Genomic DNA, 24,576 nt, shown 5'->3' with positions numbered 1-24,576 from the left:
TGCAATATGAAAAATTATTTGAGTCTGGCACATTGTACACTCTAAATGTCAACATTAATAGTTTTATATAGTGACTTCTAATTCTTAATTTTCCCCTAAACATATATTTTGCTAATGAGGAAGGTAAAGTTCAGAGAGATTAAGCTACTTTTAGAAAGCGATACGCTGTTGTCTCACTTGGTATATATGTTTTTCTTGTTTATAAAGTATGAAAGAAGTAATATATGTTCATAATTGCCCTCCTCTGTTTTTCACCAGAATGGCAAAATTATATTTAAAAGGTGGAGGGAAGCTTTAGAAAGATGCTGTGTGTTAGCGATAATAATGATCACTCAGCAAGCATTTGAGTTCCTACTAAGTGCCAGGCACTGTGCTAGGAATTAAACACACGCCAGCCTCAAGGACTTGACACTCTGATGAGGAAGGCAGACAACTAAAGTGACAGTTGCAACAGACAGCAGTAAGTATTATAATTAAATCAGATACCATAAGAACACATAGGATGGGACTCTTACCTAGGTTTATTTGGGCGTGGTTATAGAGTTAGGTTGGAGGAAGGAGTAAAGTCTGAGCTAGTCTTTTTATCTATTTTATTAAATTGATTGGGGTGACATCAGCCAACATGAACATAGAGGTTTCAGGTGTGGGTTTCTATGTTACAAAATCTGTATATTGCACCATTTGCCCACCACCCAAAGTAAAATCTTATCCTGTCACCTTATATTAGTACTAGTTATCCGTAGTGCGAAATCGTGCGAGACCCGGGAACCTCCTCCCCCCTGCGCTATGGGACCTTACCCGAACGCTCTGAGCACAAACCCCTGCACTTGCCACTGGGATGAGGTTCATGTGGGTGGCCATCTTGGCTACCCCCCTTACGCTTTGCTACGCCCCTCATGCCTGTCACGTCATTTCACTTATTCACACTACGCCCCCCGTCCACCCAACAGCACCTTACTCCACGCCCACTCAGGGCACCTCAGCTTTGCTCAGAGCCTCTTCCATGGTCGAGTGCCTGCAAGCTAACTTGGCTCTGGCCCTTCCCTCTGCCTGGGTTCAAACCTGCTTCTAGCAGGACTTTCTTCCCAACACCTATGAGGGCAGCAAAGCTACGCCCTACAGACCAGGCACGCCCTCACGTTCAGAGCATGTCCTTGCATACACTACTCCATGGCCCCTACTCTGTATTGGTGTTCACCCTCATTCTGCTGACTTCCCATCTGTCTCTTGTTCCCATGCCCCTGCTTTTAACTCTACTAATTCCTGTGCCTGAGTTTATCTCTCCCACAATCTCTGGGCTAGGCCAAGGCCACACCCCTACCCACAGGGCCGGCGCCTGAGCTCCTTCCTATGGTTCCAGGCTCTGCCCCTCCTGTCTGAGTCCCAGAGTCCCACCCGGTGTGGCCGGCACGCCACAGGACAGCCCCGAGTCCTGGAGTGCCACCCCAGTTCCCTGCCTCAGGTTACATGGGGCCACGGAAACCCCTGCAGAAGCCGCACAAAGCGGCCACCAGCCCCAGCCCCACTGTGTGCACAATCTTGTGATGGCATTACCGTGTGAGGGTTAATTTGCATATTACCTCTTTATTATATAGGATCCCCTTCTCCTCCAGACCCCTTCCCCCTGGCAATCAGCAAATTGCTCTTTGTGTTCACGAGTTTGTTTTATATCCTACATATGAGTGAAATCATACAGTTTTTAGCTTTTTCTGACTGACTTATTTCACTTAATCCTTTGAGTGCCAACCAATATCCTAGGAACTATGCTAAAATTGCCAAGGCATTTTTGCTGATTTTACAGCAGTTTAGGAAAAAAATTATGAATCGCAAGTAAATGAAGTTACATATTCAAAAACTTAAGGAAACCTTTACTACATTTGTTTTCTGCACTTAGGTGCCATCTGTCAATAAAGAGTGAACTAGCATGTAACAGTGACACTGTAGGAAGGGCGCGATAGCGCTCCCGGCACTTTTGGCGAAAGACAGGAGGAGCGTGATCGTGCTCCCCGGCACACTAGGGGTTAAAATAATGTTCTCAAGGTCCATCCATGTTGTTGCAAATGGCAGTATTTCATCCTTTGTTATGGCTGAGTAGTATTTCATTGTGTATAAGTACCACATCTTTTTTATTGAGTCCTCAGTCTCGGTACACTTTGGTTGTTTCCATATCTTGGCCACCATGAATAATGCTGCAATGAACATAGGGATGCATATATCTTTTTGAATACGTGAATTCGAGTTTTTCAGGAGAGGGATTGCTGAGTCATATGGTAGCTCTATTCTTAATTTTTTGAACATTCGCTAGAGTGGTTTCCATAGTGGTACAACCACTACATTCCCACCAGCAGTGACTGAGGTTTCCCTTTTTTTTATAACCTCTCCAACACTTGTTATTGCTTGTTTTGTTGATAATGGCCACTCTAACAGGTGTGAGGTGGTATCTCATGGTAGTTTTGATTTATATTTCCCTAATTGCCAGTCAGGTTGAACATCTTTTCATATATCTCTTGGCTATTTGTATGGTGTATTTTCAGGTCCTCTGCCCACATTTTGATTGGATTGTTTGTTTCATGCTGAGTTTTACAAGTTCTTCATATATTTTTGAAATTAAACCTTTGTTGGAGCTATTGTTTTGGTCTGGGTGTAGTTCTATATATTTTGGAGCTCTCTGGTTGGATATATGTGTGTGTGTGTGTGTGTGTGTGTGTATGTGCACACGTGTATATATATATATATATGAAGTTTCATGTATGTTTTCTTGATGTAGGATCCCGTTTATCATTATAAAGTATCCATCTTTGTATCTTGTTGTCTTGCAATCTATTTTGTCAGATGTAGGTATGGCTATACCTGCTTTTCTGTGAATGTTATATGGAGAATTATTTTCCACCCTTTTACTTTGAATCTACCTTTGTCTTTGTAGCTTAGATGTGTCTCTTCTAGGTAACATATGCTTGGGGTTTTGTTTTGTTTGTTTTTTTTATTGTTTACAGTATTACAAATAGTAGTACATGGGTTTTGTTTTTTGACCACTCTGGTACTCTGTACTTCTTTATTGGTGAATTCAGACAATTTACATTTAGGGTAATTAATTGAGGAATGAAGAATTAGCCATTTTATCTTTTGGTTTTCTGGTCTGTGCCTCCACTGGTTTTTTTTTTTCCTTTATGTTTCTGTCTGTTGTTTTTATCTAGTAGTATTCAATATTTCTTTCCTCTGTTTCCTCTTGTTTTTTTTTTTTTTTTTTTAGCTATAAGTCCTGGTTTGGGGATTCTTGTCTGTGGTTCCCATGAGGTTTATAAAAAATGAAGCTGCATATACACTGAGTGGCCAGATTATTATGACCACCTGATGTTTGTAGGCAAATTAGCTATAATTTCGCACTGAAGTTGCTAGAGGGCCAGACCATTATAAATAGGGTAGCAGGTTGTTTACCACGACAGTACAAGTGATTTTTTTCTAAAGATATGTGTAAACAATGCAATTTAACGGCCTTTGAACGTGGGATGATTGTTGGCACTCGGAGCCATGGAACGAATATCAGCAAAACAGCCAAAGGCCTGTCAAACACCTTTGCTGTCTGCAGTTACCAAGATAAAACGTCTCGAATTCGCACAGGAACACAAGGATTGTTCAGTCGAGCATTGGAAAAGTCATGTGGTCCGCTGAATCACGTTTCTAGTTGCATCACGCAGATGGCAGAGTGAGAATTTGGCGGAAACAGCATGAAAGCATGCACCCCACATGCATGAGTACAACCCTTCAAGCTGGTGGGGGCAGTGTTATGGTTTGGGGCATGTTTTCCTGGCATGATTTGGGCCCTTTAATTCGTGTGGAACAATGTCTGAATAGCACAGCATACCTAAGTATCATTGCTGATCAAGTTCATCCTATCATGTTGAAGGCGTATCCCAATGGAGATGGCTTCTTCCAACAAGACAATGCGCCATGCCACGGTGCTCGTATTGTGTAGGAGTGGTTTCAAAACTATGAGGGAGACTTTACCTTGCTTAGGTGGCCCCCACAATCACCAGATCTCAATCGAATTGAGCATTTGTGGGAGGAAGTTAAAAGAGCCATCAGGCAGCTGGTTCTACAACCATCAAATCTCACAGAACTATACAGTGCTATTCAGGCCTGGTGTCAGATTCCTCACATCACCTTTCAACATCTTGTGGAGTCAATGCCAAGAAGAATTGCCGCAGTATTGAAGGCAAAAGGTGGCCCAACGAAGTACTGATGGGGTGGTCATAATATTCTGGCCACTCAGTGTATATACCATAGTTGTTTTTTCTTTTGAGTGCATCTGATCTTCACCTTCCTTTGCCAGTTCAGAACTTTCCCCCTCTCCTTTTATGGTTTTGTTGTCACAAATTATCTTGTTTATGCTGTAAGTTTTTTGGTGATCTTATAGAGTTGTAACGTTATGTGCTTTGTTTCAGGTGGAATAACTCCCTTGAGTATTTCCTGCAGTGAAGGTTTTCTGGTGATAAAATCCCTCAATGTTTGGATGTCTGGGAACTTCTTTATTTCTCCTTTATATTTAAAACATAATTTGGCTGGATATATTATTCCTGGCTTGTAATTTCTATCAGACATTTCAATATTTGGTTTCACTCTCTTCTGGCTTGTAGAGTTTCTGCTGAGGAGCATTTAAGTCTTTTACCCATTTTGAATTTATTCTTGTGTGTGGTGTAAGTTGATGGTCTAGTTTCATTTTTTTTGCATGTACCTGTCCAGTTTTCTCATCATTTATTGAAGGGACTATCTTGACTCCATTGTATGCTGTTCCCTCCTTTGTCAAGTATTAATTGAGCATAATGGGTTGGGTCTATTTCTTGGGTCTTTGTGTTGTTCCATTGATGTATATGTCTATTCTTGTGTTGATACCAGGCTGTTTTGATTACGGTGGGTTTGTAGTATAACTTGATATCTGGTATTGTGATCCCTCCAACTTTATTCTTCTTTCTCAAGATTGCTGTAGCTATTTGGGGTCCTTTTTTGGTTTCATATAAATTTTTGGAGTATTTGTTCTAGATCTATGATATATGCTGTTGGTAATTTAATAGGGATTGCATTTAATCTATAGATTGGTTTAGGTAATATGGACATTTTAATGATATTAATTCTCCCAATCCATAAACAGTATATATTTTTATATCCCCCTCTATATCTTTTTTCAACATCCTGTAGTTTTCCAAGTACAAGTCTCTTACCTTGTTGCTTAAGTTTATTCCTAGGTATCTTAATTTTTTTATTTCTATGGTAAATGAGATTGTTTTTTGTTTCACTTTCTGAGAATTTATTATTGGTTTATAAAAATGCCATAAATATCAGGGTGTTAAAATTGTATCCTGCTACATTGCCAAATTCTTTTATTAAATATAGTAATTGGTAGAGTCTTCAGGAATTTTTTGTACAATACCATGTCATGTGTGAATAATGAGAGTTTTACTTCCTCCTTTCCAATTTGGATGACTGTTGTGTTTTCTTCTTATCTGATCTCTGTGGTAGAAATTCCGAGTATTATGTTGAATAAGAGTGATGAAAGTGGATATCCCTGTCTTGTTCCTGTTCTAAAGGGAAATAGTTTTAGTTTATGCCCATTGGGTATATAATGTTGGTGGTAGGTGTGTCATATATGGCCTATATTATGTTGAGGTATAATTACTGTTTTTCCACTTTGCTGAGAGTTTTTATCAAGAAAGGGTGTTGGATTTTTTCAAATGCTTTTCCTGCATCTATTGATATGATCATGTGGTTTTTTAAAAATATATTTTATTGATTTTTACAGAGAGGAAGGGAGAGGAATAGAGAGCTAGAAACATCGATGAGAAAGAAACATCAATTAGCTCCCTCCAGCAAGCACACCCCCTACTGGGGATGTGCCTGCAACCAAGGTACATACCCTTGACTAGAATCGAACCCGGGACCCCTCAATCCGCAGGCCGCCGCTCCATCCACTGAGCCAAACCGGCCAGGGGCTGATCCTGTGGTTTTTGTCTTTCATTTTGTGTATGTGATGTATCGCATTTATTGCTTTGCAATATTGTACCAGCCTTGCATCCCTGGGATAAATCCCACTTGATTGTGGTGTATGATCTTTTTAATATATTGTAGACCAGATTTGCTAATATTTTGTTGAAGATTTTAGCATCTGTGTCCATCAGTTATTGTCCCATAGTTTTCATTCTTTGTAGTGTCTTTACCTGGTTTTGGAATTAGGATAATGCTAGCCTCATAGAAAGAGATTGGAAGTATTTCTTCTTGGACTTTTTGTTTGAGGATAGGTATATAGGTATTAGTGGTTCTTTGAAGGTTTGGTAGAACTCCTCTCTGAAGCCATCCGGACCAGGGCTTTTGTTTGCTTGGAGTGTTTTTATTACTGCTTCTATTTCATCACTTGTTATTGGACTATTCAGGTTTTGTGATTTTTTTCCCCCTGATTCAGTTTTGTGAGGTTGTATTTTTCTAGGAATTTGTCCATTTCATCCACATTGTGCAGCTTGTTGGCATATACTTGCTCTTAGTATTTTCTTACAATCTTTTATATTTCTATGGAGTCAGTTATTACTTCACCTCTTTCCTTTCTGATTTTGTTTATTTATCCTCTCTCCTTGTTTCTTGAGGAGTCTGGCTAGAGCAGTGGTTCTCAACCTTCCTAATGCCGTGATCCTTTAATACAGTTCTTCATTTGTGGTGACCCCCAATTTCATTGTTACAAATTGAACATAATTAAAGCATAGTGATTAATCACAAAAACAATATGTAATTATATATGTGTTTTCCGATGGTCTTAGGTGACCCCTGTGAAAGGGTTGTTCGACCCCCAAAGGGGTCGCGACCCACAGGTTGAGACCCGCTGGGCTAGAGGGTCATCAATCTTGTTTATCTTTTCAAAGAACCAGCTGTACGTTTTATTGAACTTTTGTATTGTGTGTTTCTTTTTCTTTTTATTTTTTTATTCTCTATGCCATTTATTTCTGCTCTAATCTTTATTATTTCCTTCTACTTATTCTGGGCTCTTCTTGTTGCTCTCTTTCTAATTCTTTAAGTTGTAGGGTTAAATAGTTTATTAGTAATTTTTCTTGTGTTTTGAGATAGGCCTGTAGTGCTATAAACTTATCTCTCAGGATTACTTTTGCTGTATCCCATAGATTTTAGGTGGTTTTGTGATTGTGTTCACTTGTTTTCAGGAAGTTTTTTATTTCTTTCTTGAAATAATTAGTAACCCATTCATTGTTTAATAACATGCTATATAGTCTCCATGTGTTGGAATGTTTTTGACTATTTTTACTATACTTGGTTTGTAATTTCGTTCCTCTGTTATCTGACAAGATGCTTGATATGATTTCATTCTTGAACTTGTAGAGACATGTTTTGTGTCCTAACATGTGGTCTGTCTTTGGGAATGACCCATGTGCACTTGAAGAATGTATATTCTGCACCTTGGGGTGAAATGTCTTATAATGGTCAATTAAATTCCTCTGATCCAGTGTGTCATTTAGAGTCACTATTTCCTTGCTAATTTTTTGTCTAATATATATCCAGGGAAGTCAGGCATTTAAGTCCCCTACTATGGGTGTATTGCTGTCGATCTTTTCCTTAATGTCTTCTAGAAGGCTTTTTTTATATATATACTAGAGGCACAGTGCACAACATTCATGCATGGGTAGGGTCCCTAGGGGCTGCCAGCCTGGGCCTGCCTTCATTCAGTGCCTTGGTGGTCAGCACATGTCATAGCGACCAGTCAAACTCCCGGTCGGTCAAACTCCTGAGGGGACACTTTGCATGTTAGACTTTTATATAGAGAGATTTAGGTGTTCCTTTTACCAGGGTTATATCCTCTTGTTGGCTCAATCCCTTTTGTATTATCTAGTGACTCTTATTGTCTCTTGTGAAGGCCTTCATTTTGAAGTCTACTTTGTCAGATGTATTGCCATCCCAGGCTTTTGTTTCCATTTGCATAAAAAATTTTTTCCCATCCTTTCACTCATTCTGTGTGAGGATTTTGTTCTAAGGTGGGTTTCTTGTAGACAGCATATATTTGGGTCATGTTTTCATGTCCATCAGGTACCCAAAGTTGTTTGATTACAGCATTTAACCCATTTATATTTAAAGTTATTACTAATATGTACTTATTTATTGCCATTTTAATTCCTTAAACCTGTGTTTCCCTCTATATATTTCTTATTATTATTATTATTACAGCAGTCCCTTTAGCATTTCTTGCAGTTCTGGTTTGGTGGTGATAAGCTTCTTTAGCCTTTTTGTTTTTTGTCTAAGAAGCTCTTTATTTCATTAAATATATTTGGAATAGTATAGCCTTGTTGGATATAGTAATCTTGGTTTCATATCCTTCATTTTCATTACCTTGAGTACTTCATCCCATTCCCTTCTGGCTTGTAGAGTTTCTGATGTGAAATCAGCCGACAGCCTTATGAGAACTCCTTTGTAGGTAAAAAATTGCTTTTCATCCTGACCGGTTTGGCTCAGTGGATAGAGCATCAGCCTGTGTACTGAAGGGTCCCCGGTTCGATTCCGGTCAAGGGCATGTACCTTGGTTGCAGGCACATCCCCAGTAAGAGGCGTGCAGGAGGCAGCTGATCGATGTTTCTCTCTCATTGATGTTTCTAACTCTATTCCGCTCTCTGTAAAAAATCAATAAAATATATTTTTTTAAAAAAATTGCTTTTCTCTTGCTGCCTTTAAAATTCTTTGTCTTTCATTTTTGGCATTTCAATTCTGATGTGTCTGTGTGGGGGGCTGTTTGGGTTCTCCTTGGTTGGGACTCTGTGCCTTCTGAACGTGGGTGACTTTTTCCTTCACCTGGTATGGACGTTTTCTGCCATTATTTCTTCAAACATGTTCTCTATGCCTTGCTTACTTTCTTCCCTTTCTGTCACTCATATTATGAGAATAGTTGTACATTTTCTGTTGTTCCACAGTTCCCTTAAGCCAGGGGTCCTCAAACTTTTTAAACAGGGGGCCAGTTCACTGTCCCTCAGACCGTTGGAGGGCCGGACTATAGTTTTAAAAAAAAACTAGTCGGCTGCTAAGCAACAGGCAGCAGCGGCAAAAACACCCGGCAGGCCAGGTAATGTTTTCGGCGGGCCGCATGTGGCCTGCGGGCCGTAGTTTGAGGACCCCTGCCTTATTAAGCTGTCCTTTTGTTTGTTTTTCTTTTTGGTTCTCTGATTGATTGATTTTTTTTCTACTCTGTCTTCTAATTCACTGATCCAACCTTGGCTTTCCCTAGTCTGCTGTTTATTTGTTCCATTGTGTCCTTAGTGCTGTGTCATTCTCTATATGCTGTTTCTTATCTTTACCGTCATTATACTGAACTCTATGTCTTATCATTTTGTTTTTTTAAAATATATTTTATTGATTTTTTACAGAGAGGAAGGGAGAGGGATAGAGAGTTAGAAACACTGATGAGAGAGAAACATCGATCAGCTGCCTCCTGCACACCATGTGCCCGCAACCAAGGTACATGCCCTTGGCCGGAATCGAACCTGGGACCCTTCAGTCTGCAGGCCGACGCTCTATCCACTGAGCCAAACTGGTTGGGGCTGTCTTATCATTTCTTATCTCCATTTCATTTGGCTCTTCCTCTGAAGAACTCTCTTGTTCTTTCAGTAGGTGCTTTTTTTCTTCCCATTTTGGTTGCTTGTTTGCATTTGTGGCTGTGTATTAGGTAGATGTGCTATGCTTCCCAAGCTCTAGTGCAGAACAGTTTCAGATGCTGTTTCTCACTGGCCTTGTGTATTCTGTTTAGAGTTATCATCAACCTTGATTCCTCTGCTGGGGCTGAGTTCCTTTGGAAAGGACCATGATGTGCATCAAGGTGTGCTTTTCCCAGCCCAGGGCCCCAAATTAAATCTGTCAAATCCTGCTGACTGATTGTTATCAGTCTTGATCATCCTGTGGCTATCAACCACAGGGTGGGTTGAACGGCTTCCCAAAAGGGTGGGGCAATTGCTTCTGCTTGCAGGCTGATTATTACTCTCAGTCTCTTAATGGGCCTCAGAAACTCCACAGGATGTTGTACGGGATCTTTCAAAACATGGAGTAACTGCTTTCCCCCCAGACGAAACCACCTGGATAGCAAACACCTGCTGGAGAAAGATGTTCTCCTCAGTGTGAGAGAATATCTCAGCACGGGAAACTGGGGTGCCTGCCTTCTGAGGTCTAACTAAAGAGCCCCCAACCCTGCCTTCTGCTCACACAGCTGCAGTCCACAGTCCTCCCTTTGCTGAAGCCCAAAGTGAGTGCTGTACCTGAAATTTCATGCATTGGCTCTTTAAGAGGGTGCCTGCATTTCTAGTCATCTCTCCCTGACAGACAGCAACCCTGCTGCTTTTCACGGCCTGATGTTATATGGGCACATTTCTCAGTTGTGGTGTTCTGGGCTGGATAGACCAACTTGGGTTTTCACAGCTAAGATATCCCTCCGGAACTTTACCTGCTGCCTTTGGAAGCCTGCCCAGCCCTTTCACTTCCTATCAGTTTCTATGTGGTCTCTGCTTTCCATCTTTGGTTATCAGGGTTCTCTCCAGCTAGTCTTCAGTTGATTATTTAGGTTGGTTTTTCTTTTATTTTGTTTCTCCAGTTTGATCCTGGGAGTATGTCAGTGTGGCATCCACTTACTCCAGTGCCACATTGGATTCCCACTATTATTCCCATTAATAGACTCTCCATCTCATATTTCTTTTCTCTTCTGCAATGCCTGTAGTTCTAATATTGCTTTTTGTGATGGATTCAGATAGGCCTTGTAGAGCTCTTTTTAAAAATATATATACATTTTTATTGCTTTCAGAGAGGAAGGGGTAGGGAGGGAGAAATAGAAACATCAATGATAAGAGAACCGTTAATCAACTGCCTCATGCACAACCCCTACAACCTGGGCATGTGCCCTTTATTGGAATCGAGCCCAGAACCCTTCATTCCACAGGCCTACTATCCACTGAGCCAAACCAGCTAGGGCGAGCTCTTTATTTTTCTTTATGCTCAGGTGTATTTTTTCCTCTGTGTCATTTCTTGATTCCTATCTTCAGTATCTCTAAATCTTTCCTCCATCAGTTTGGTTCTGTTTTCTATGCTCAGTTCACTCTTAATCTCATGCTTTATTTCCAAGATTTCTGATTGGTTCTTTATTAAAGTTTCACCCTCTTTGGTAAACTACTTTTGTTCGTTGATTTATTTTCTGAGTGCACTGAATTTCCTGTCAGTATTTTCTTACATCTTGTAGAGTATATTTAGAACTGCAATCTTGAAATTTGTCATTTATATTACATATTTCCATGTGTTCGAGCTTGCTTTCTAGCGATTTTTCATTTCCTTCTGGTCATCCTTGTTACTGTGGTTTTTCATGGTGTATGCTGGTCTCCTTTGATTATGCGTTTATCTCTTGAGTTCTTTCTACTACTTTGAAATATATGGTGCTGAATCTCAAGACTTTTTACTTCTGTGATCTCCTAGTCTTGTACCTCCACTGCTTCCATAAGACAATACAGCTGCACTACTTGTGGTGGGGTTTGTTTTGCTATCACCATAATGGCGATTCCTGACTTCTGTCTTGTTCCCCTCCAAGCACCCCTTCAGGAGATCAGTCACAGAAGGAAACAGTGTTCCTACTAAAATAACTCTTTGTTTAAAGTTAATATGGTCTTGGTCCCGACACCTAGGGCAACAGGAGGCAAGTTTTGGGAGTTTAAGTGGCAGCAGGACTCTGTTGTTCCATTTCTTTGTCTAAAACACTACTGCCAGCCGGATAGCAGAGAGCTGCATGGTAGAATCCAGTGCTCTGTCAGGTGTTTGCTGACTCTGACACTGTTTGCTTCCTTGCCACTGGGCTGCCCTTTGCAGCTCTGTTCCTCCCAACCGAAGGAAGAGCCTGCTACCTTGGCTTTTTCCCCCTCTCGCCGCCAGCCAAGCCACGAGCTCCCGGTTACAGGGTTGCATTGGCTGGTGGTCTCTGGTGGTCTGCACTTTTCTCCCTTCTCATCTCCTGTTTATTCCCAGTTGTCCACCTTTAGATGTTTCAATGAGCGGGTCTCTCAGGCATGTGTCTGTGTTGAGCAGGGATTTCTTTGTTGAATTATGGTTGGTTAACTTGTTGAAATTTCAGGGATAGAGGACAAGGTGTGCTCTCATACCTCCATTCCTCTGACGTCACTTCTCAAGAATCCTGAACTAGTCTTAAAGATACATAAAGAGTAGGGACTGAGAGGTTTGCCTTCCATGCAGAGAGAGGAGTCACATGGATTAATGCATACCCATATGAGAAGGTTATCGCCTTTGGGGGGAACAACATACATTATGGTGTGACTGTGAAGTTGAACCATATGAAATTGTCAGATTTGTCCATTATTATCAACAAAGATAGTAATGTGAGGGAAAGGGTGGTGAGATGGAGCTGAAAAAGAGCCAGGTCACAAAGTGCCTAATTTTATCTGAGTATAGATATGTACTCCTTTAGAGTACATATCTCTTTCAAGTAGATAATTATTTTTTAAAGATCTATACTCAAAATAATGTGCCCTTCATTGTATGTAAATTTTGTAAAATGTACTTTTATTGATTTCAGAGAGGAAGGGAGAGGGAGAGAGAGAGATAGAAACATCAATGATGAGAATCATTGATCAGCTGCCTCCTGCATGCCACTGGGGATCAATCCCACAACCTGGAATGTGCCCTTACCAGGAATCAAACCATGATCCTGGTTCATAGATTGATGCTCAACCACTGAGCCACGCTGGTCGGGCTCATTGTATGTAAATTTTACCTCAGAGGAATGAAACTAAAATATTGAATTCTAGTTAATAGTATATGCAAAGCAAAGTATATAGGTGGAAGTCTGCATTTTACTTTGAGATACATTAAAAAATAAAATGGAAGGCCAGGTACGTGGTGAAAGCAAACAGTAAAATAATAAAATGTTAATGGTAGAATCTTGATGATTAAATACCAATGTTCACTGTAAAATTCATTCAATTTTTCTGTATGTTTAGATTTTTTAAAATATTGGGAGTTAAATTACTATAGAAATCAAAATTAGAGATAGATACTAAGTTAGACAAAAAGGGATTATTTTTCTAATTGATACAAATCTTATTACTTTGGGTGACACGTGACACATTTAGAAATCACCTAATCAGTCCCTGTTAAATCCCCTGCACCCAGAGCAGAGCCTAGATCAGTGATGGCGAACCTATGACACGCGTATCAGAGGTGACACACGAACTCATTTTTTTGGTTGATTTTTTTTTGTTAAATGGCATTTAAATATATAAAATAAATATCAAAAATATAAATCTTTGTTTTACTATGGTTGCAAATATCAAAAAATTTCTATATGTGACACGGCAGCAGAGTTAAGTTAGGGTTTTTCAAAATGCTGACACGCTGAGCTCAAAAGGTTCGCATCACTGGCCTAGATCGTAGCAGGTGCTCAGTAAATATTTGAATGTTGAATATTCCCTAATCACTATAATCATAAAATTCTTGAAGTTGTATTTGAAGTCCCAAATACAATTGTGCTGCATACATTTATTATCCTAGAAGGCCTCAGATAATACAGTTTCACGTAATACAAATGTACTATCTATCTCTATATATAAAAGTCTAAACGACCGTTCCACCAGTAGCTATGACGCACAGCAGACGCTCAATGCACAGGCATGGAAACATGGAACAGACTTATTAATCTCAGAGGGAAGAGAAGAGGGGGAAGGGTGGGAATAGATTAACCAAAGATCTTATATGCATACTAGAGGCCCAATCCATGCACCGGTGGGGTCCCTCGGCCTGGCCTGTGGGGACCTGGCCAAAACCAGCAGTCCGACATCCCCTGAGGGTCCCGGATTGCAAGAGGGCAATCTCTTACCTTGTTAGTTGTGTCCAACGTTGGGACAACTTTTACCCCTTTAAAAAAAAATCAGTTGAAAAAACAAGGATTGGCTTGTTGACAGATTTACTTTTCACTGTTACCGTCTCCTGTTTACCACAGAGGCTTCTCTTTACTTAGGCTTCCTTTAGGGTAGAATATAATTTCATAATATTTTCCTTGTCACCAAGACAGAACAAACTGAATCCCTGAAAACGAAATCAAAAGTTCACCTTCTTATTTACTCTATTCTTTCCCCCCCTTCATCCTATTGGAGGAAAATACTTAGATGTTAATAGATTTGGGGTAAACAGAGGGCTAGAAAGTATGTTTTTAATTTCACAGGAAACTTTCTGATAACTGATTTTGAGGGTAGGACTGGGCTTGTTATACTTTGTATATGAGGAATGTATAGGTTTGTGAGACTTAACCACCAATCATTAATCCTATTTCTAAAACTCATTCATATCTGCATTGTAAATAGACAGAACATTATTTTTCTTTTAGGTCATATAAAGCTTTAGCATACAGATGTCATGACAAGAACAAAGACTTCCTACATTTGAGATGTACACTGATATAAATGATTATAAGCAACAGAATATAAAATTTAAAATTTGTTTCTTGTGCCGTGGCTGGTTTGGCTCAGTGACTGTAGCATCAGCCTGTGGACTGAAGGGTCCCAGGTTCGATTCCGGTCAAGGGCATGTACCTTGGTTGCGGGCACATTCCTAGTAGGGGGTGTGCAGGAGGCAGCTGGTCGATGTTTCTCTCTCATAGATGTTTCTAACTCTCTATCCTTCTCCCTTCCTCTCTGTAAAAAATCAATAAAATATATATTTTTTAAAAAATTTGTTTCTTGTTAACCACAGAAAGTAATCTGGGCTGGAGAGAAAGTAATTGCTTAGATTGGTCGTCACTAAGAAAGTTACTATTAAATATATTATTTATTTTCTTTAATGTCTTTATAAATCTTTCATGTACTAAATTTTTACTTTCATATTAGCATAAAGAAAATCTGAAATCTTCCTTACCATTCTTCCCATGAATATTTTATTATGTTTATGCATGGATAAGGAATAGGTTTAATGTGTGTGTGTGTGCATTTTTAAAGAATATTTCCTAACATTAAGTAATTTCTTAGGAATTTTACTTAAGGAAAAGAATTCCCTAAAGTATAAAATCTCTTACTATCTTATAGATGTACTTGAGGGATACAACGGAACAATATTTGCATATGGACAGACATCGTCTGGGAAGACACACACAATGGAGGTAACATTTTGTAGTGTGTACTTGGATATAGTTTGCAGTACAGACAGAACATTCAGTCATTATTTGTGAAATAACTTAGCCATGCTTAAACAATTTATTTATTCTCCTTATTTATTCTTTGCTTTCTCTCACATGGTAGTACATGAATAACTTCATTGATAGAATCGGGTTCTTTCTTGAGTTTGAATAGTGATGTTATATATTTTAAATCATATCTAGTTTTCTTTTATCAATTAGCATAACCATGAAATTATGAACATTTTAGAATTAAACAAGAATTTTCCATTACCTCATAATGGGAAAATTTGAATGTTTGTGTGTTTTCAATTCTACTCAGGTAATTTAATTGACCAGGTAATTAATTCCCTTTCTTACTCCTCTCCTCGGTCCCTTCCTCCCCCTATAACTGCCATTCTTTTCTGATAAGAACGTTTCCATAATTATCATTGCTGTTATTAGTAGATGTATGCATGTTTGAGCTTTGCTTCTAGAAGACTTTTACCACCGTTACAGAGCTTTTGCTGCTGCTACAGAGCATCTGCTTTTATCATTTATCTGAGCTTACTGTATAAAAGTTAAGTGACAGCTTATTTAATTCTGTTAACTCATTTTCATAAAGTCTGAGGACAAGGACATTTAGCATATCCAGGAATTTGACTTGAAGTAGAAGGAACAGTGCAAATATATAAAGAAGCTAGAAACTTTTCATAGAAGATGATCATTTACAAATGTGGATAACCTAAATCTAAGGATTAAATAAAAGGCTAAGATTAATTGGTAACCCATGTGGTTATACAGTTCTATATGTAACTTACCTAAGTTTGTATATGTATTTAAATACAATATTTATATGTAACTTACAAAAATATGTAAATTGTAGAATTCGGTTTTTTAGATCCTTATAGAGCCATTTTCACCAAAAAATGACAATCATTACAATTCCTGTTCTCTATTGACTATAATTATACATTGAAATTTTGAATTTTAATTCATACTTTACAATTTATTGAAGAGATCTAGTCTTGTTTTCTGTTTAGGGAAAACTTCATGATCCAGAAGGCATGGGAATTATTCCAAGAATAGTGCAAGATATTTTTAATTATATTTATTCCATGGATGAAAATTTGGAATTTCATATTAAGGTAAAATCCTTGGGGAAGGTTGTATTTTATTTTATACCTAGAATAATTCTGTTCTAAAAAGTAATAAATGCTAATTTTATTTTTAAAACATTTTAAAGTATTTGAGAATTATTTTATGAACAGATATAGTTAATTCATTTGTTATTAGATAACCTTAAACAAGTTAGCCAAGTCTCTTTTGCCTTATTTTCCTTCTCTGTAAAATAAAGGAATTTGTTTTACTATGGAACTTAAAGGTTCTTACTTCTCTAATCTAGTTCATATTAGATGAAGATACATAATGGGAATTGCTTTTTAGTTATATAAGCAGGTTAGTGAAATTAGGTCTTCTGATTAGAATATGAACTATGGCTGAGTTGTTATTGATAACTCTGTCCCATTAGTTTACATCTGGCACTCACTCTTCAATATTAATGAGTAAGTGAATAAATTATTTTATAACTTTAATTGGTTGATCTTCTTTCCTTTATTTATTTGCCTTTTAGGTTTCATATTTTGAAATTTATTTGGATAAGATAAGGGACCTATTAGATGGTAAGTTAGCTTCTTACCCTTTACTTATTTTTGTTTGTTGGTTTGGTTTGGTTTGTTAATCTTCACCTGAGGATATTTTTTCCATTGATTTTTAGAGAAAGTGGCGGGGGGTTGGGGAGGGGCAGAAATATCAATGTAAGGGAGATTCATTGATTGATTGCCTCCTGCACTTGCCCAGACCGGGGCCAGGGATCAAACCTGCAACCCAGGTAAGTGCCCTTGACTGGGAATTGAACCCAGGACCCTTCAGTGTGTGGACTGACGCTCTAACCACTAAGAAACATCGGCCAGGGCTATTATTTTTTTTTTAATAGGAGATGTGAGACCATTTTTAAGCTAATCTATATGAAATTGACTTAAGTTATAGGAAACAGACATTTAATATTTTTTCTTTTAAAGTTTTAACTAAATGTCATTTGACACATGGGAGTAACTTATTTAAAGCAGCTCTTTATCGATGCTTCTTAAGTACTAATTAGAGCATTGAACTCGAGTTAGAGATCCTGAGATCTGGTTTTCCATCAGCTGTCAATTAGTTAGATACACTAGAGTCCCAGTGCACAAAAATTCATGCATGGGTGCGGTCCCTAGGCCTGGCCAGTGATCGAAGCACAAGTGTCTGGAGTGGAAGGGCAGGTCCCAGCTCACCCCTGGGCCCCCAAGCTCCCGCACGCCCCCCTCCCGGCTCCCTCAGCGCCTGGGAGCTGCCGCCACCACTGGTCGCTGTCTGCGGGGCGATTGGGCCTCGCTCGCATCTGCTGTGGCCTGGCACCCCTACTCACCTGCTCTACCATCCCACCGTAGTCCCACTCTCATCAGGGCCAGCAGCACCTCTATTGCCGCCCGCTGCCAGTGCAGCATCACCAACGCCAGCCATGTTCCATTCCTCCCATCCCCCCACCCCTCTGTGGTCAGCACGCATCATATCGAGCAAACTCCTGGTCAAGGGGACAATTTGCATATTAGGCTTTTATTATATAGGATTAGAGGCCTGATGCATGAAATTTGTGCAAGAGTAGGCCTTCCCCCAGCTGCTGGCACCAGCTTCCCTCTGGCACCCGGGACCCAGGTGTCCTTCTGGCTGCTGGCAGGCACCTGGGACCTGGCTTCCCTCCCAGCCTTGGCTTTGTCTGGAAGGACATCTGGTCCAATTAGCATATTTCGCTTTTATTATTATAGACTAGGAGTCCAGTGCACAAATTCATGCACCTTGAAAGGAACTGTGGGCCCCGAGGCTGTGGTGGGCACAGGGGCGTGTCTCAGCCCATCCTCCACGCCCCCACTCGGCCCTTCCCACGTAGCCCCGGTCCCCTGTCTGCCAGCAGTCCCACTCTTGCCACCACCATTGTTTTGGGGCAAACCATTGAACCACTCTGGCTTAATGTTTTCATTTTCAACATGTGGGAGGTAGGTAGAGGTTGGACTGGACCTAAAATTCTATATTGCTGCATTGGTTTCTATATAAATCTCCTATTTCTATATGGTCTTATTTTAATAGTGACCTTTTCATATTTTTAAAGTTAGCCTATTATTATCAAGCTGATTTGGGAAGGAGACAATTGAATTTCATAGAGTTTAGGAAAATGTTGCTAATATTATTTCTTTTTTTCAGTTTCAAAGACCAACCTTTCAGTTCATGAAGATAAAAATCGCGTTCCCTATGTAAAGGTACTGTTAAAATAATATAGAATGATTATTTAGGAAAGCACTGAAATAAAAACTTGTAAGGATATCAACATACTTAAAATTATTTTATAGGGTTGCACAGAGCGTTTTGTATGTAGTCCAGATGAAGTTATGGATACCATAGATGAAGGAAAATCCAACAGACATGTAGCAGTTACAAGTAAGTCAAATACTTATTAACACTAGTTAAGGTACAAAACTGCCTTAAATTATCTTTATCAAGCTGATTAGTTGTGAGATTTTTATGTTAATGCTTTAGAAATTATTGGTAAACGAAAGCCATGTTTATTTATAGTTGTGTAATTTCATTGCAGATATGAATGAACATAGCTCTAGAAGTCACAGTATATTTCTTATTAATGTAAAACAAGAGAACACACAAACGGAGCAAAAGCTGAGTGGAAAACTTTATCTGGTTGATTTAGCGGGTAGTGAAAAGGTAAATGTTTTTACATATCTAAGCATTTTTGAGAGTTGCAAGCATCGATGTCGATACTTTATGATTACATAAACTAAATAATCAGTTCAAATCACTGTTATTTGGACTATAGTCCAGTTCAACCAGTAAGTGTTACCTTTGACTTAAGATGTATGTTTTTATTAAGGATTTGTTTAGCTATGTCATTATGAATCTTATTAGGTATCCTCCTTATTTTTGGTTTTCTTTTCATCCATATTGGCAAAGGGCTCCCTGTGAAAACTGGTAACTATCCTTTAGTCCTTTCTACTTTGGGTGTACTTATTTCTTTCCTTTGGATGATTATTTTTCTTTTTCTTTTTTAAATTCTCATTCAGGAGTGAGGACATTTTTTCTATTGATTTTTAGAGAGAGTAGAAAGGAGAAGGGAGGGGTGGATGGGGGGAAGAGAGAGAGAGAGAGATAGAGAGAGAGAGAGAGACTGACTCACTCGAGAGAGACACATTAATTTGTTGCCTCCTACTCGAGCCCTGACCAGGGACAGGAATTTAACCTGCATCTGAGGTACATGCCCTTGACCAGAAAACAAACCCACGGCCCTTTGGTCTGCAGGCCGATGCTCTAACCACTGAACACTTGCCAGGGCTGATTATTTTATTTTTACAGTCCTATATAATCTTACTTTAGTTTATTTCAAAATAAGTTCAAATGTTTTAATATTGACCTCTATGACCATTTTTGCCATTTCACTAATTTTGTTTCTTCTGATTAGAATAATGTACCTATTTGCTACTACTCAAAAGTCTTACATCCATCCTTTTAAGCCTGTCTCCAGTTTGCATATTCTGAGAGGCCATTTCTTCCACCAACATTGCAACATATTGTACTATCCTATACTTAATATATGTATTTTACATTTTTTAAAAAGAAGCAAGTTTGCTTATATATTTAAATTTAGTCTCTGTTTTCTAACAGTTCCATCAACAACAAACATTATGCTCTAAAAAATTTTAAAAGGTTCCTCTTTTCTGATGTAGCAAAGGGTACTAACAAATTAGTAAAATATAAATACACATGTAAATTGGTTATTTTGAAGAGCGCAAACTAAAAATAAAATTTGGTGTCTCTCTTAATTACGTTCTTGTTATGCAGATAGTTATTTAACCAAGTTCTCAAAAGAATAATACTTGAGAAATAGTGGTAACTGAGAGTAAACACTTGGCAAATAAAGTCATGAAGCTTTTCTTTTCTTTCTTTTTTGCTGATTATTGATGACTTCTGAACTTCATAGAAAATTCAAAAATTCATTTTAAACTTAAAATTTTTTTTTAAATCTTATGGATAGGTTAGTAAAACTGGAGCTGAAGGTGCTGTGCTGGATGAAGCTAAGAACATCAACAAGTCACTTTCTGCTCTTGGAAATGTTATTTCTGCTTTGGCTGAGGGTAGTGTAAGTATGTCTTCTATTTCCCTGTTCTTGTGGGGAATTACTGAATTACTTAAGAGTGAGTGTGTAATTCACTGTATTTGAATCTGTGTGTGAATTCCTTGTCTCTTAGAAATTTATTTTATAGTATTAGTATGTATATCCTTGTTCTCAATAATAAACAAACTAGGGGCTCAGTGCACAAATTCATGCACCTTGAAAGGAACTGTGGGCTGTGAGGCTGCGGTAGGCACAGGTGTGAGTCTCAGCCCATCCTCCCTGGACCCACCTGGCCCCTCCCACCACAGCCCCCAGGTTCTTGTCTGCTGGCAGCCTCACTCCCACACGCTGACGGCACTGGCCCGGCTCACACCCGCTGAAGGCACGGAGCAATTGAGTCCAGTGCCAGCAGCAAGTGCTAGCGGGCTGGCACTGTCAGTGGGTGTGAGCAGCAGCAGCTGCTGCCCTGATCACCCCTCAGGAGCAGGGGGAAGTGGAGAAGCCCTCAGGGGTGATAACAGCCAGCAGCCGCCACTCACACCCACTGATAGCGTTGAGCGATTGGGACCGGCGCAAGGCAGCGGGTGCGAGTGGCGGCTGCCGGCCCCGATCTCCCCTCAGGAGCAGGGGGAGGTGGAGAAGCCCTGAGGGGAGATTGGGGCCAGCAACCACCACTCGCACCAGCTGACAGCGCCAAGTGATCGGGGCCGACAGTGGGTGTGAACGGTGGGGCCAGCGCCACCAGCAGGTGCAAGCGCCAGGCAGGACCACCACGGGCAGGAGCAAAGAATTTTCAATAACTACCAGAGACTCACCCCGATGACATCGACTGGCACCCTGCCTTCGTCTGGTGCCCCTGCACACCTTCTCCACCATCCCACTGTGGCCAACACACGCCCCCTTGTGGTCAGCGCACTTCATAGCAACTGGTTGTTCGGTCTGTTTGCATATTAGCCTTTTATTATATAGGACTAGCAGCCCGGTTCATGAAATTCATGCATGGGGTGGGGTCCCTTCAGCCCAGCCTGTACCCTCTTCAATCCAGGAACCCTCGGGGGATGTCCAACTGCCAGTTTAGGCCCGATCCCAGGGATCGGGGCTAAATCAGCAGTCGAACATCCCTCTCACAATCCTGGACCACTGGCTCTTGATCGCTCACCTGCCTGCCTGCCTGGTCGCCCCTGACTGCCTCCCATCCCCCTCCCCCGTCGACCTGGTCTCCCTTCACTGCCCCCCTCCCACCCCCACCAACCTGATTGCCCCCAACTGTCACCCATGCCGGCCTGGTCACCCCATGCAGCCTGCTTGTTCATTCATTTGGTCGTCCATCACTAACCCCCCTGCTGATTTTGTCGCCCCACGCAGGCTGCTGTTCAGTCGTTTGGTTGTTCCTCACTAACCCCCCCTGCCGGCCTCGTCATAGGCAGCCATCCTGTGAGGGTGTGAGGGTTAATTTGCATATTACCACTTTATTATATATGATTCGTGGTCCGGTGCACAAAATCCATGCATGTGGGGGGGTTTCCCTCAGCCCGGCCTGCACCCTCTCCAATCTGGGACCCCTCAGAGTATGTCCGACTGCCAGTTTAGGCCCGATCCCACAGGCATCGTGCCTAAACTGGCAGTCGGACATCCCTCTTGCAATCTAGGACTGCTGGCTCCTAATTGCTCACCTGCCTGATTACCCCTAACCACTCTCCCTGCTGGCCTGATCACCCCCAACTGCCCCCTCTTCTGGCCTGATCACCCCCAACTTTCCCCCCCTGCCGGTCAACTCGCCCAAACTGCCTCCCCCTGCCAACTTAATTGCCCCCAACTGCCCCTCCCTGCCGGCCTGCTCGCCTCCAACTGCCACCCTCTGCTGGCCTGCTCGCCCTCAATTGCCCCCCTTCCTGCCAGCCTGCTCACCCCAACTGCCTCCCCCTGCCGGCCTGATCACCCCAAACCTGCCTCTGCCTCAGCCCTGCCACCATGGCTTTGTCCGGAAGGTCTCCCAGAAGGTCTCCCGGTCTAATTAGCATATTACCCTTTTATTAGTATAGATAACTGAAGTCACTTTGTAGTTTTTTTAAAAAATAGCATGTTTATGTAATATTATTGTAATAAATTTTATTATGTAGAAACCCATTGACATTTATTTTTTTTTGTTTCTATATGTAGACGTATGTTCCATATCGAGATAGTAAAATGACAAGAATCCTTCAAGATTCATTAGGTGGGAACTGTAGAACCACTATTGTAATTTGCTGCTCTCCATCATCATACAATGAATCTGAAACAAAATCGACACTCCTTTTTGGCCAAAGGTTTGTTGTTAAGCAATTACAAAGTCTGAACATAGATAGGCCTTTTATTGTTTAAATCTAGGAAAATGTTAATAGATATTGTTCACATGAGTACAGGTCCATTTTTTAGACTGCCTGGATTTGAATTGTTTTAGCATACATTAAAGTAAAATGTAGTCAAATTTATGTAAGAAACTGCAACTCAGCATAAAAGAAAATAAACATTTGAATCAGGTAATACAGTACAAAGCTGATATATATATAATCCTATGCTAAACCTGTTGGTATAAATGACCAGATTCAAATAATCTGTATGATATGATAGCCTACGAAGATAATGATGGCTTTATCTTTAAACTTCAACAATTTCCTTTCTTAAGTCAACCTTGCAAATAAATTGGAAAATATAGGCCCTCATGTTTTATCCTCATCAGGTTGCTGATTTTTCTTTTTAAGTCATTAACAGATGTTAGGGCTGACCCCCATTTAGTTGGGGTGTGAATAAGTACTATACTAATTATAGCTCCAAGAATAGTTAGGTTAACTGTACAAGGAAAGTTAAGTTACTTAGCTATATATACATACGTTACCTAGAGAGATTAGGTGTCAATTGAAAATAATTTCGGTCACATTCTTTTTTTCCCCAATTACTTTTCTTAGGGCCAAAACAATTAAGAATACAGTTTGTGTCAATGTAGAATTAACTGCAGAACAGTGGAAAAAGAAGTATGAAAGAGAAAAAGAAAAAAATAAGACCCTCCGTAACACCATTCAGTGGCTTGAAAACGAACTCAACCGATGGCGAAATGGTAATAACTTAGGAAGCTGTCATTTTTAGTTGTTGGGTAAAGATTTAGAACTGCTTTATAAATTTGAGATTTAGGTATAATAAATAAAATAACAAAGCATATCCATTTTCACTTTTTAGGCATTAGGCATCATCAAATAAAAATGAATAAAGTTTTTACATTAAATTCTGATTTTACCAGAAATAATAAATAGAGGCACAAAGGCCAACTTGGAAGCTATAAAAGTCACAAGATGGCAAGGTGCCTAGATTAGGGTGGATGTAATAAAGATTTGATGACTGGATTACAGGATGGGGAAATAAAGGTAATTGCATCTTTTCAAATCTCAGGGACTGAGCAGATAAAGCTGGTTAGGAGCTGCTGAAATTGAATAAAATTGAAATTAGTTTTAGACAGGTGAATTTTATTAACTATTTTGTCTTATTTTAGGAGAGACAGTACCTATTGATGAGCAATTTGACAAAGAGAAAGCCAACTTGGAAGCTTTCACAGTGGATAAAGATATTGTTATTACCAATGATAAACCAGCAGCCACAATTGGAGTTACTGGACACTTTACTGATGCCGAAAGAAGAAAGTGTGAAGAAGAAATTGCTAAATTGTACAAACAACTTGATGACAAGGTAGGTATTGTTCATGTTCTATTATGTTGTAGAATATTATCACTATAGGTACTTTCATTTTCTAATTTTATGTATATTGGTCCTCATGACTATATACATCTCTCTTGATATCTGTTAGCCTTTTGACAATCATTGTATTAAAAACAAATCACAATCTGTTTCTATGCAGAGATTGTATGAGACATGTTTCCCCACCCCCTCATTTTTAAGCTAAAATAACTTTCTAAAGGAAATTTGGCATTGGATCATGGGAGAGACTTAATAAAATGGCCTCTTAGAATTAGGGATCTGAAGACTGATAAAAGATAATGTAAAAGATTAGATAGTGGAACATAATGGTAAAAATATCTTCCTGCATTGATTATATCAGTAGTGTGAAAAATAACAAATTACGAACAAATAGAGAGGAATGGAGGGAAAAGCAATAAGAGACTAGAAGAAAATAGTTCTAGTTTTGCTTTTTGTTCTTAGGTAGTATTATTTATATGTT

General features: G+C 39.7%; 1 protein-coding gene across 4 annotated transcripts in view; it reads left to right on the top strand.

The window, feature by feature from the left end:
* KIF5B (kinesin family member 5B) overlaps window positions 1-24,576 on the top strand; it is an 83,292-nt gene that overhangs the window by 32,474 nt on the left and 26,242 nt on the right. For 3 of the 4 annotated variants that reach the window (XR_009454775.1, XM_059712623.1, XM_059712641.1), the window contains 10 exons: window positions 15,090-15,163; window positions 16,201-16,305; window positions 16,791-16,839; window positions 18,452-18,507; window positions 18,598-18,685; window positions 18,840-18,964; window positions 20,289-20,393; window positions 22,530-22,675; window positions 23,315-23,463; window positions 23,893-24,086. Coding sequence is in view for 3 of the 4 variants with exons in the window: in XM_059712623.1 (XP_059568606.1) it covers window positions 15,090-15,163; window positions 16,201-16,305; window positions 16,791-16,839; window positions 18,452-18,507; window positions 18,598-18,685; window positions 18,840-18,964; window positions 20,289-20,393; window positions 22,530-22,675; window positions 23,315-23,463; window positions 23,893-24,086 (1,091 nt within the window). In the remaining variant the exon portion in view is untranslated. The remainder of the gene's footprint in view (window positions 1-15,089; window positions 15,164-16,200; window positions 16,306-16,790; window positions 16,840-18,451; window positions 18,508-18,597; window positions 18,686-18,839; window positions 18,965-20,288; window positions 20,394-22,529; window positions 22,676-23,314; window positions 23,464-23,892; window positions 24,087-24,576) is intronic. The other variant, XM_059712635.1, reaches the window with a different exon arrangement.

The sequence above is a fragment of the Myotis daubentonii genome, chromosome 1, assembly GCF_963259705.1.
Source record: "Myotis daubentonii chromosome 1, mMyoDau2.1, whole genome shotgun sequence".
NCBI classification, from domain to species: domain Eukaryota; kingdom Metazoa; phylum Chordata; class Mammalia; order Chiroptera; family Vespertilionidae; genus Myotis; species Myotis daubentonii.
This window is presented reverse-complemented; position numbering and strand designations above follow the sequence as displayed.